The following is a 12,495-nucleotide window of genomic DNA, read 5'->3' on the forward strand; positions in this document are numbered from 1 at the left end:
AGTGGGGCAGGGACAATGCAAGTCATTTTACGTGTGGAGCCCACATGAAAGGGTGCCACCCCCGTGCTTTCCCGTGCTTTCCCGCCCTGGCTCCATAGCAGGCGCCCCCTCAGGCCGCCCGCTCCCCGGCCCCCAGGCTCCTCCTGGGTGCCGGGGACCACACAGGCCCAGCTCTGGGCTGTGCAAGCCCATAGCTCCTAAAACACCCGCAAAAGACAAAGGCAAGAAGGAAAAGGAGAGCAGACGGTAGACATTAAGACCAGCTTTTCTTACAAAGCTTTCTTTTAAAACGTTTCCATGAGGGTGAATTCATACATGAAATTTAAATCACACATGTAAGGGAACATATGTCCTGAAGGGCACGCTCCAAAACCCAGACCTGGTACCCGGCAGGAAGGGAATACAGCACCTGCTGGGCTGCGCCCGCCCTGGCTCTGGGCACACAGACAAGCGCGGCCTCCTCGTCTGGCGGCAGATGGCGTGGCAGCCACGGCCATCTGTGGTCAGGGCCGGGGCGGGCGTGCAAGCGGGTGCTGGGGCTGCCACACTCCATGGTCAGGAACGCACAGACGAGGGCTGGCGTGGAGTCGGGGAGGCCCTTGGGGAGCTCACCTCCCTTCCCTCCCGATGCCGGGGGGAGCCTGGGCGTGGTCATGCCTGTGTGCGTCCCAGCCTGGGCGGCTTCCCTGCGGTGGAATCTGCTGCTGGATTAAAGGACTGGTCACCAGAGGGATCTCGCTGGCCTGGTCCCTCCAAACTGGAAAATGGGACTTTACTACAACACCTTCCACATTCACCAAAACCACGTGGCAAGCCGGGAGAGGTCCAGAGCAGGAGGTCCAGCCCCAATCGGGAGGTGACCAGAACGAGCCCTGGCTCCTCCCCACAGGCCAAGGGTGAGGAAGCCCCGTGCCAGGACCCTCTCAGTGGTGGAGGAACCTCCCGAGAAGGTCTGGCACAGGTGGGGTGCCCCAGTCAGGGGGTGAATGCCTCAAAGCCTCTGTTGGTCTCACTAAAGCCTGGACCCCCCTCTCCGCCGTCCCCACGTCACTGCTGACATGGCCTGTGTCCTAGTTCCTGTCCAGCACTCACATCACCGGAATCCTGTTTCCACTCCAGAACCTTCCACAGGCTCCTTGTTGACTCCGTGTCCTCTCCCTTGGAGACTCCCTTGCAGCCCCTCACTGCACCTCTCCCTGAAAGACGGCTACCCTTGCTGGTGCCAAGCTCCCAAGGGGCTCCGGCTCGGCGTTGATCCGATCTGCACGCCTAACCTCGTAACGGGCTAACGCGATTATCGAGACCTGCCAGGCAGTCTGCAGGCGCATCGCGCTCCTGCCTCCTGGCCCAGCACAGCACAGCGTGTGGCTGCCACACGGGCCCTGGAGGGGCCCCTTCCTGGTGCTCCCCTCAGTGAGCCCCTGATGGGGTGGCCGAGCGGGGGAGGGAAGCACAGGGCTCTGGTGCTTTTCAGTAGAGTCGTGTCCCAGGAAGAGGCCTCTGCCCTCAGAATCGAGAGGCAGCCACTCCGGGCTTTTAGAAAGGGCTTCTCCTGTCTCTTTAACCCAGAGGCCACCTGGCCAGTTTGGGGCCACCTGGCCGGTTTGGCAGCCCTCTGGCCGTCTGCTCCACAATCACCAGCCCTGTTTTCCTAAGTGTATCGGTCGAGGCGCTTGGATACCAAGAAACAGACATGTTCTTATACCGATTCTAGAGGCCTGGGTTTGTGGAGGGATGGGGGTCGATGGATGCGGGGAGGGAGCTCACCGAGAACTTCTGTAAGGACCTTGCAGGTCCCCAGAAAGAGCCCCGGGATCCAGGGTGCCAGGAAGCTGGGTACCTGGGGCTCTCTGCTTCCCTCTCTCTGCCCGCTGTGATCCGCGCCTCCCTCTGTCCCTTCTTCAGGGACTGCTCCTCCTTATTCATCTGGGCGGCTCGTGTGGTCAGCTGAGGACAGACTCCCCATGACCCTGCACTCACCCCAGTTGCCACCAGCTCCAAATTACTTAGTAAACGTTCTGGTGGGGAAAGGTGACCGGGTAATGGCCAGTCTTAGGTCATTGGGGTGGGGCAGGGTCACCAGGAGCCAGGACTGCCTGCCTGGGGCCGCAGGGAGTGTGCTGGACAGCCTATTGGTCCGGGCACCCCATGCTGTGATGGTAATGGGCTGGCCGCTGCAGCCCCTGGGCCTCACTCCTAAGTCCCCTCCTGTCTGTCAGAAAGGTGCCCACCCAGCCAACAGCACAGTCCTCACCAGAGCACTAGGCCCCACCTCCTGGGCTGTGCAACACCGATGGGCCAGTCCCAGCCCTGAGCTGGGCCAGAAAGTCCAGCCCACCTGTGTGTGCTCCCCTGACACTCACCTCCTTCCGTGTCTTGATTGGCTGTTGATCAGTCCCAACCAAGCGGACGACCATCCGGGCCGTGAGCGTGCAGCTCGGGTCGAGGCTCCCAGGCCTCCCATCCTGACTCTCCAGCGTGAAAGGCAGCCCTCCCCGACCCAGCCCCCGCCAGGAAACACAGGAGCGGATTAGACGTTCCTTCCTCACGTTCTGGAGATTCTGCAGATTGAATTCCTGCTAAAATAAAATTGGGTCGCAAACAAAATGTGGCCAGATGTTGTTCTGGATGCATCTGGCAATTCGGAGACCCCCAGACGACCTGAGTCCTGATCAGGGCATTGGAGCCAGCAGGTGCCGGGCGATTCATGGGCACCTGGGATGCTATGACATTGTGTCCGAGCCGCAGGTGTTCCGAGTGATTCCTTTCAAACACGTTCCCTCATGTATTTCTTATCACGGTCCTGAGAGGCGGGCAGAGCTGATAGGATCGGCCCCATTTAGAGAATGGCAAACTGAGGCTCTAAGTGGTTATGGTCTTGCCCATGGGGTAGGGTGAAACAGGAGGAGAAACTGGGGACAAGCCCTGGACCCATAGCTCCTGCCACAGCACCACTGCTAGGCGGCTGGTTTGAGTGCAGACGTCAAAAGACAAAGACCCAGCCGAAACCGGTTTGGCTCAGTGGATAGAGCGTCGGTCTGCGGACTGAAGGGTCCCAGGTTCGATTCCGGTCAAGGGCATGTACATTGGTTGCGGGCATATCCCCAGTGGGGGATGTGCAGGAGGCAGCTGGTCGATGTTTCTCTCTCATCGATGTTTCTAGCTTTCTATCCCTCTCCCTTCCTCTCTGTAAAAAATCAATAAAATATATTTTTTAAAAAAAAAAAAAGACAAAGACCTGTTGTCATGTTCAGGTGTGAGCACTGAACAATGGTGGCCTGGGGTCCTGACTGCCACTCATCGGTGAGGCCCGTGGGAGCCTCGCATGTCTCCATGTGCCTCAGTTTCCGTGTGCAGATCCCTTAGCACAGGGCTTGGCCTGTGGCTCATGCTCGGTGAGTGTCACTCTGGGATGCAGGCAGTGGGAGGCGTCCAGACACGGAAGTTCCTCTGACATTCAAGGCCCAGCTAAATCCGAGGGATGACTGATGTCCGGGGACGAGAGACCTCTGCCTTCTCATTATTACTGCCTTCTCTGGTCTTATTTTAATATCACGGGCTGCCATCAAACCACAGAAGAATTTGGGGTGACCTGCCGTGCTCATTCATGAACGTTAGCCCCGATTGGCCTCCAGTTGGACAGCAGTACCAAAATCTTTATTTTTTCCGTTCATCTTACTGCCTCCGTATCTCATTTTTAAATTTCATTTTATCAAAAAATAAAACCTTTTTTGTTGGTGCTCTTTGTTTCTGGATGAAGGATAAAGGATTTGCAAGATGATTCAACATGTGAAAAGCCTGTGCCCTCCGGACAAGGCTGTCCCCAGGGGGCGAGAGGGGTGTCTTCCCAGGCACCCCAAGCACGTGTGCTGTGGGGCTGGTTTCCCACAGCAGCAACGCCTGGTCTGGGCCGGAGCCTCTCTGACTCCTGGAGAGACGGTAGGACGCTGCTTTCCCAGCATGTCAGACACAGGGCGCACCTGCTGCTTCACCCTGCCTCCCACCTGCCCTGGCCCTGCTGAAGGCTCATCTATAATAATAAAAGGGTAATATGCTAATTAGACTGGACAGCCAGACGACCTTCCGGACGAAGCCAGGGCTTCGAGGGCCGAGCCTCTTGCACGAATTTTGTGCGTCGGGCCTCTAGTTAACTCACTAAATAAGTAAGGCAAAGGCACAACTCTCACACAGACGTAATAGGAGACGCATCAAAGATTTTTACCTAATGCACTAGTTGAACAAGGGAACTGGTAAGATGTTCAAAAAGAGAAATCAAAGAACCATGCATTTATTTTTATTTTTTTTAATCCTCACCCGAGGATATTTTTTCCATTGATCTTTAGAGAAAGAGTAGGAGGGGGAGAGAGAGAGAGAAACGTGGACTGGTTACCTCCCACATGCGCCCCAACCGGAACCAGGGATCGAACCGGCAACTGAGGTATGGTCTGAAGGCCCAGGCTCTAACCACTGAGTAACCAGCCAGGGCCAAAGGCCCACGCGTTCATATGCAGAATATTGAAATGTAGTTGTCAATGGACACAGCGTGGTTTACCGCTGGAGACACCCCCTGGACTCTTCTTCCTACTCCAGACGTCCCAGCCGGTTGGCAGACGTGGCCGGAAGGAAAGATTATTCTGGGTCGCAGAGTAAGGCTGGCCTCATGGGTTTGGCTGTTCGGTACAGGGCAGGAGGGCCAGTCTGCCAGATGGGCCTTCTTGTGTTTGCTTTGCTGAAAGACTTCATAATTGGGCTTGTCAGCGCCTCCATTATTTGCTGTCCCGAGGCTAGGAAGGCCAGCGCACAAAACTCTCTTACAAATGGGGGGAACTCGTTTCTTGTCAAGCTCCCCAGAATATCCCATGCCCCTGTGCCGCCAGTAGGTGAGGCCTTTCTTCCCACCTGGAGCCCGAGGGCCAGGGACCAGGTCAGTCCCCAATGAGGGCTCCGCGAGTACCAATTCCTTGTGGTCACACTCGGCTCCTTACAAGGGTCCGGTCACACCTGAGTATATAAATGAGCAAGCCCGATTTCCCCAAGTACATCCTGGTGACAAGGGGAACGGGTCTCCTGGAGATTTTGCAGATAACAGCATTGCCATGAAAAGCAAAAACTTATAAAAGTTTCTGAGCTAGGGAAGGGCAGACCGTGAAACCCAGATAGCATTTTAAAATGTTTCGTTTCGCTTTACCAAAGAAGCTGTTAGGTTGTTCAGAGTTCCGTGTAGCTTCGGAAGAGAAAGAGCTTCCCTATCCATCCAGAAAAGGAGACGTTAAAACACCTACAACGCAGCCGGCAAGCACAGCACCCTGTCTGTCCTTCTGCCTCCGCTGGGTCTCGGGTGAGCCATCTCATCGGGTTGTCTGTTTTTGAACTGAAATCCCAATCGGCCCACAGGAACGGTATGAACAGCGTCTTTATGAGGCCGTCAGACGCCGGTCCCCGCGGTCCTGTTCCCGGGGGCTCTGAGGCGGTCGGTCCTGCAAGGAAGCCACACACTGGACTCTAGCTGATCGCACGGCCTTCAGCAAGTGTCTGAGTAAACAAACCACCTGGTGACCGCGAAACTGTGCTGCCCGTTTTACAGAAGATGACATTGAAGCACGGAGAAGCTGAGGAGCTTGCTCAGGGCACAGAGCTCAGAGGCGAGGGAGCATCGAGGGCCACGGGGCAGCCAGGATCCCACATCACCCCAGCTGCTACATCGGAAGTCCCGTTTGTGGGGTGGGTGCTCTTGGCAAGGTCAGGGAGACCCTCTGTCGTAAGAGCTGCGATCCCATCAGCGGCCCCCTCGCCTTTTGAGGTGCTCTCGTTGACATGCCTCCCCTAGTCAAGTCCTCAAAAGCCGGGATTGGAAGCTGCCTTGCCAGATGAGACTGGAGAGAACCCCGAGAGCGCCCCCACCCCGTGAGCTCCGAGGGGCTGGGACGGGATCCCGACTAGACGTGGGGTGTCTGCGCACAGGAGCCAGGGGCGGGGACCTTTATAAAGGTGTCACGTCTGCCTTGAGGAACGACAACAGGTGGTGCTCCTGAGCCGGGCAGTGCCACCCAACCTACCAGCACCCAGGTCTTCTGCCCAGCGATGGAAATGAACATGGCCAAGGTCCAAGATGGGAAAGTAGAAATATCCCCGTGCCAGGGGGTGAGTGGCCAGGGCCGCTGGGGATGCGCTGTCATGAAAACATGGGCCTGACACACTGTCAAAGGCAAGACTTCTGTGCAGTGGGGTCGGGTCCAGAGGCCTCGAGGAGCAGCTGCCAGTGAGTCCTGATGGCCAGGAACAGGGAGAGGGACTACGGGAAGTGGAGGAGGAGGGCCGGAGGGGAGGACCCGGGGTGGGGACGCTCGGGCCTGGAGTGAAGGCTGGGATAGGAACTTGGCCAGGACTCAGCTGGAACAGACAAACCCTAGAAGCTCACGTGCCCAGGGGAGGAGGTGGCCCTTCTGTGGCCCAACCAGATCTAGAGACGGAGGCCGGTGCAAGGGTCCAGGGCTGAGCCAGGACAGCGGCTGCAGGGTGGACAGTGCCGCCCAGTGGCACCGTCACTGACAGTGACCTTGTCTCCGCGTCGCCAGGCCATCAGCACACAGGACCTGGTGTTAGTCCCAGAAGGGCTCTGTTTGTGGGGGAAATACCTGCTCTTTATATGTAACTGTTTCTAATAAAGGACGATGCAAACTGATCTCAGCTGAAAATGGTGCCCTGGGCCCTGAGAAGTCACCACCCACTCGGCTTGCTTCCCTCCCAGCCCTGCTCTCGCTGCGGGCAAGCAGGGCCCGGGTCAGGGAAACATCTGTGATGGAAGTGGAGCTTCGGCGGGGACTGTCCCCACGCGCTGTCAGGCCTGGAGGACAGCTCCCTCGGTGAACTTGAAGTCGCCCAGGGGGGGACCTGGGACCCCTTGGACAAAAGGTGCTGATGCCACCTCGGTCTCCCCTGCCGAGTGGGCAGGCACCCAGGTGATGTGCTCTGGGGACCAGGGTTCACAGCACATCCCTTCTCACTGTGACTTCCTCTGATTTAGTCATGCCCCATCAGCCCTTAGTCCTAAAAGGCAATATTTTTAAAGCTAAAGACCTTAAATATATATATATTTTTTTTACATAATGGCCCTCATGAGGTCACTGGGGACTCCCCGCAATGAGACATCCTAGAGCCAAGGTTGTCTGCGGTGAGTCAGGCCCCACGGAGGGTGGGCACGTGGCGGCCTGTCACCTGCGGGGGTGTTTGTGTGGGCGGTCGCTTTGGTTTCTACAAATCTTTTCCGCTGCAAAGGAGTGAAATTAGTCACAACCTCTCTACTTGCGCTGAATGACGTGCATTGTGTGTAACATTCCAGAGCCCAAGGTCACGGTTTTTTCTTTTTAAAATAAGCCTGCGGGTTGGGGCCGGAGAGGAAGCTCCAGGACTCTGACGCCCACGTGGAGACCCGCCACCGCTCCGGCCGCTCCTCACGGCCTGTCGCTCTGTCTCGCAGGTGGTCTTCAGCAAGTACTGCAACTCCAGCGACATCATGGACCTCTTCTGCATCGCCACCGGCCTGCCGCGGTGAGTGTCCCGCCGGTCCTGCCGGGAGGGCGTCTCTGCCTCCGCCTCCGTGTCTTTCTGTTCACCTCGACCAGAAAAGAGGGGGCGTCGCCCTGGGGGAGGGAAGAGAGGAGCAGGGGGCCACCTGGGCAACCCTTCCAAATCTGTGAGTGAAACCCTGGCAGTTCCGGCCACAGCCGGCCCGCTGGTGCCACCGGCTCCCCGTGTCTGCACGGAGGAAACCGGTGGGCGGAATCAGGCAGCAAGTAGCATCAGGAGTTTCCTTTTTTTCTTCATTTATTCCTTTGCTTTTGGAGAAGATGGAGGAGGGTGGCTGTGTCTGGCTTTGGCCCGTCATCCCCAAACGGTCCAGCAGGTGCCTCCTCTATCCCAGGCGGGCCGTCACAGATCAATATTTGGGAAAAGACTGACTTCAGAGATGAGTTGAAAAGACCAGTTACCTGCCATATAGAATCGTCAGAATTCCATGAGAATTGTTTCCCCAAATCAGCAGTGTCCTAGAGCAAGTGGATTTGCTATCGTTAACTTTTCAATTATAGAGTGATCAGGAGTAGCTTTGGCACGACGGTTGCCTTTAAAGTCGGGGTCCGGGTCCAGGAAGGTGAGCGAGAAGGACCACGGGAGTTTCACAGGCAGTGAGAAAGGGATTCGGAGCTGGATTACAGCAAACGGCAGGCAGTTTGTAGCAGCAAAAATAGCCCAGTGGCTAGGGCAGTGGTCGGCAAACCACGGCTCGCGAGCCACATGCGGCTCTTTGACCCCTTGAGTGTGGCTCTTCCACAAAATACCACGGCCTGGGTGAGTCTATTTTGAAGAAGTGGCGTTAGAAGAAGTTTAAGTTTAAAAAATTTGGCTCTCAAAAGAAATTTCAATCGTTGTACTGTTGATATTTGGCTCTGTTGACTAATGAGCTTGCCAACCATTCGGCTAGGGCATCTTTTGTTAAGCGCTGTGCTAAGAAATAAATGTGTTACTCCTTAGATCAGCCCTGAGATTTGCGTGTCGCCCCATTGCACAGATTTAAAAAATGCAGCTCACCTAACGTGGTCCAGGCAGCACCGCTCACGGGAGGACCCTGAGGAGAGGGTGGAGGGAGACTCCACGTTCTCACTGAAAACTGCTTTGTCAGAGAGATCCGTGCCCATTTAGGTGGACTCCCAAAGGAATGAAGTAGGAAGGCAAATGATTGAATGTTTATTTCCATTTCACCCCAGTTGTATTTAATCTTCCAACTCAATAAATGAGACTTTCTCCAATTCCCATTGTAAACGACTTTGAAGTCTACTTAGGATTACTCGACCATTCCACTTTATTTACAATCGGGCGTCAGGCCTGAAGCACAAGTCCTCCCGTGCTCTCGGGGTTCCGGGCTCCTCCCTCGGGCGAGGCCCACCCGAGGGTGCGCCCCAGTGAGGCTGGCACGTGAAGGCGCCGGCTCGGCGTGTCTTCCAGGAACACGACCATCTCCTTGCTGACCACGGACGACGCCATGGTCTCCATCGACCCCACCATGCCCGCAAATTCCGAAAGGTAAGCGGCTGGCGGCTCAGTCCCATCCTGTCCTCCTGGTGTCTCTGACACCCCTCCACACCCACACAAGGACCCCTGTGGTTGTTTTTGTAACTTAATGCTGTAGAAATCTGAATTTAAACCGAAGATGGGAGGGTGGGGGTGGGAGGGCCGGTGAAGGAGGCTTCGTTCAGCTGGTTCCTTACCCAGAGGGTAACAGTTGTAAGTGGGCCAGGAGCCCTGTGAGCACAGACTGGTGTTATTACCATTTCACAGATGGGCAAACTGAGGCAAGGGGGCTGAGTGCCGAGTAGTGGAGCCACCCCCCTGTCCACCTCCAGAAGGGGAGCAGGACATTCCCTGACCAGAGCCCCTGGGGCACAGTTGGCATTTCCCACTGGGACGAATCCTGGTATTGATGAAGCCCCGAGGACTCCTCTCTGCACGGGGGAGGGGAGGGAGCCGGGGAGGGGTGCGGAGGGGAGGGACAGGAGAGGGGTCAGCAGTGAACACATTTTCGAATATGATTACACCGTGTGTGGCAAGAGGAAGGAAGGACGAGGACTCTGAGCAGGGCCCCTCCATCTTTGATCGGCCCCTTTGCCCAGTGCTCTGCAGAGTCCCCAGTGGTCCCCACTTCATCCTAGGGGCTGGGCAAGGCAATTTAACCTGCATTTTCTGTGGGGAACAGGAGTGCGATTGGGTGTGGGGGTGCCCCTGGGGACCCCAGTCTGTGTCTCCTGGTCCTCATTGAACACCCCCTCCAAGGGACACGTGTTAATCTGGTCTGAGCCAGCTGGTCTGAGCATCCAGGAGAAAGCCTGCACCAGGCAGACCCTCACATACCCAGCACCTGGAGGGCTCGCGGCTGCCTAATGACAGGCGACCTGGGACCTCCCCTGCAGGCTTACCCCACCCCAGGCATGTGCACACCTGAGCACCCAGGGATGGGCACCTGCTCTTCTTGCCCCCAGAAGCCGGCCTGCCCGCATCCTTACTAGGCTGGGTGCAGGGCCCTCAGCCCCAGGCCAGGGTACAGTCCTCCTCGGACAGCCAAGGCGTTGGTGCACGGAGCGGGTCAAATAACAAACCCCAGAGGAGGGACAAAGTTCTGGGGGGCCGTGGCCGGCACTGGCCTTCCCTGAGCACCTGGACACCCCAGCCAGGCCTCCCCCGCCCACCGCACCCATCAGCCTCCCTGAATTTCACTCACCAGGAGCTTCGGCCCCTGATTATGGGCTCCGGGCTCCCCGGAAGGAACGGCGCTAATTGGCTCCCTAAAGACGTCAACGAAATTCTTGTAGATCTCAGCCAGGCTGCGGCCTAACCAGAGCTCGCTGCAGAAGGAGAGCCGACACGTGACCTGTCACCCTGGCTTGTCCACAAGACAAGTGATCTCGTCACTCAGACCAGTGCCTTGTCAGTGCACGCTGGTCTCTGATGGAGCGAAACCATTTTTGTCCGAATTCAGTTGAAACGGTTTGTCTCTTCAGACTTTGTCACTCGTTATGTCTGGTTTGGTACTTGATTCTGTGGCAGCACTTCTCCACAGAGGGCATCTGGCCATGTCTGGAGATATTATGGCTGTCACATGGGGGGAGAGGGTCAGGGGGCAGCTCCATGTCCCCCATGCACAGGAGGGCCCCACACAAAAGCATACCCTCTTCTGTGCTGAATTCCTGCTCTTCCCCATGGCCAGAACCCACTGAGCTTCCCTCCCTTCCCCACATCAGAGAATGTCTGGACCGCATTTTATTTTTTATTTTTTAAATGTATTTTATTGTTTTTTTTACAGAGAGGAAGGGAGAGGGATAGAGAGTTAGAAACATCAATGAGAGAGAAACATCGATCAGCTGCCTCCTGCACACCCCCTACTGGGGATGTGCCCGCAACCAAGGTACATGCCCTTGACCGGAATCGAACCTGGGACCCTTCAGTCCGCAGGCCGACGCTCTATCCACTGAGCCAAACTGGTTAGGACTGGACCGCATTTTAAATAACCTGCGGCAGAATGGCACAAGGGAGAGGCTCTCATTTAACCACGGGCTGAGTGGCTCCCGCTCTCCCTTGGAGCTGGTTACAAAGGAGACTGATCACCTAGCAGCCCTGACCCCTAATGACCAAGTAGAACAGACACGCCCCAGCCTTGTTCAGATAACGCTCAGAGGGACCTTGGTCCCACGCTTCTTCCTGGACCGGGGGCCGTTCTGGCTCCCACGGTGTCCCGCCGACAAAGCTGTTGCCTCTTGACCACGCCACCCCTCGGTTTCTGCCACAGCGGCGTCCAGAGCCTCATCGGGAGAGAGAAACAGACGCTCAAACAGCGGGAGGAAAAAGTGGGGCGTGTGGCCGGGCACGTGGCGAGAGGAGGGGCCAGAGTGACAGCCCGTGTGTCATCGCACAAGTGCTCCTCGGTTTCCCGTTTTAGCCAAGTCGTCACAAGTGTAGCGTCCTGGTGGGTGAAGGGGCTGTGTGCCCGTGAGGTGGCATACGGGCGTCCCTCAGCCTAGGAGACAGGCCTCCTGGGTCCCGGCCGGGCTCCTCCTACCAAGGAGGGCACCCAGGCAGTAATGTTTTCAAAAACAGACAAATGCAATGAAAGTTCAAGGCAGTTTATCCCAAGAGTAGCTTGCATCGGTTTGTTGTTGAGGAAGAGAATGACGAGGCAGCTCGACCTTGACCGAGCCCGGAGCTGATGGGTCCCGGCAGCAGCGTGCCTGGGTCTGAGAGCACCCAGCTGCTCCGAGTCAGGAGTAAGGACCAAGGAGCCAAGACCAACCTGGAGGGGCCAGAAACTCAACCCGGGCATCTGGCTCTAGAGCAGGCGTCCTCAAACTACGGCCCGCGGGCCACATGCGGGTGTTTTTGCCGTTTTGTTTTTTTACTTCAAAATAAGGTATGTGCAGTGTGCATAGGAATTTGTTCATAGTTTTTTTTTAAACTGTAGTCCGGCCCTCCAACGGTCTGAGGGACAGTGAACTGGCCCCCTGTTTAAAAAGTTTGAGGACCCCTGCTCTACAGCCTGGAAGGTTCCTGTGCCTGCTCGGTACATTCAGTCTCCATGTCCAGCCCCACGCCCACTTGTGCTTCCGTTCCCAGTTTGGGGTTCCCCGTTCCCCGGTTCACCCATGAGAGGTTTACCTGTGCGCATTCGCGGCTGAGGTGGGCTTTTCGGGGAGAGTTGGGCTCCGTTCAGGATCCTGTGGTGATGGGAGGGTCTCTTCATAAGCCCATCCCAAGTCTGGTCCATGGGGCGTCTGTCTGCAGCGCCTCAGATGCTGGGACACATGGCTGGCTCTCTCCCCATCCCCACCACACCTGTGTAGAGCCAGCCTGGTCACAGTATTCCTAGTGCCAGCCATTCAAGCAGTGGTAAGACGGGTACTTTCTTTTTTTTAAATATATTTTTATTGATTTCAAAGAGAAAAGGAGGGAGAG

The 12,495-nt window shown here is 56.5% G+C and overlaps 1 protein-coding gene across 1 annotated transcript in view; it reads left to right on the forward strand.

Annotated features, from left to right (window-relative positions):
* The window catches only part of PDE9A (phosphodiesterase 9A), an 89,016-nt gene that overhangs the window by 20,137 nt on the left and 56,384 nt on the right, over positions 1-12,495 (forward strand). The window contains exons 2-3 of the mRNA XM_079766659.1: positions 7,478-7,548; positions 9,001-9,078. Of these exons, the coding sequence (XP_079622785.1) occupies positions 7,478-7,548; positions 9,001-9,078 (149 nt within the window). The remainder of the gene's footprint in view (positions 1-7,477; positions 7,549-9,000; positions 9,079-12,495) is intronic.

This window comes from Cnephaeus nilssonii (assembly GCF_951640355.1).
Source record: "Cnephaeus nilssonii genome assembly, chromosome: 3".
NCBI classification, from domain to species: domain Eukaryota; kingdom Metazoa; phylum Chordata; class Mammalia; order Chiroptera; family Vespertilionidae; genus Cnephaeus; species Cnephaeus nilssonii.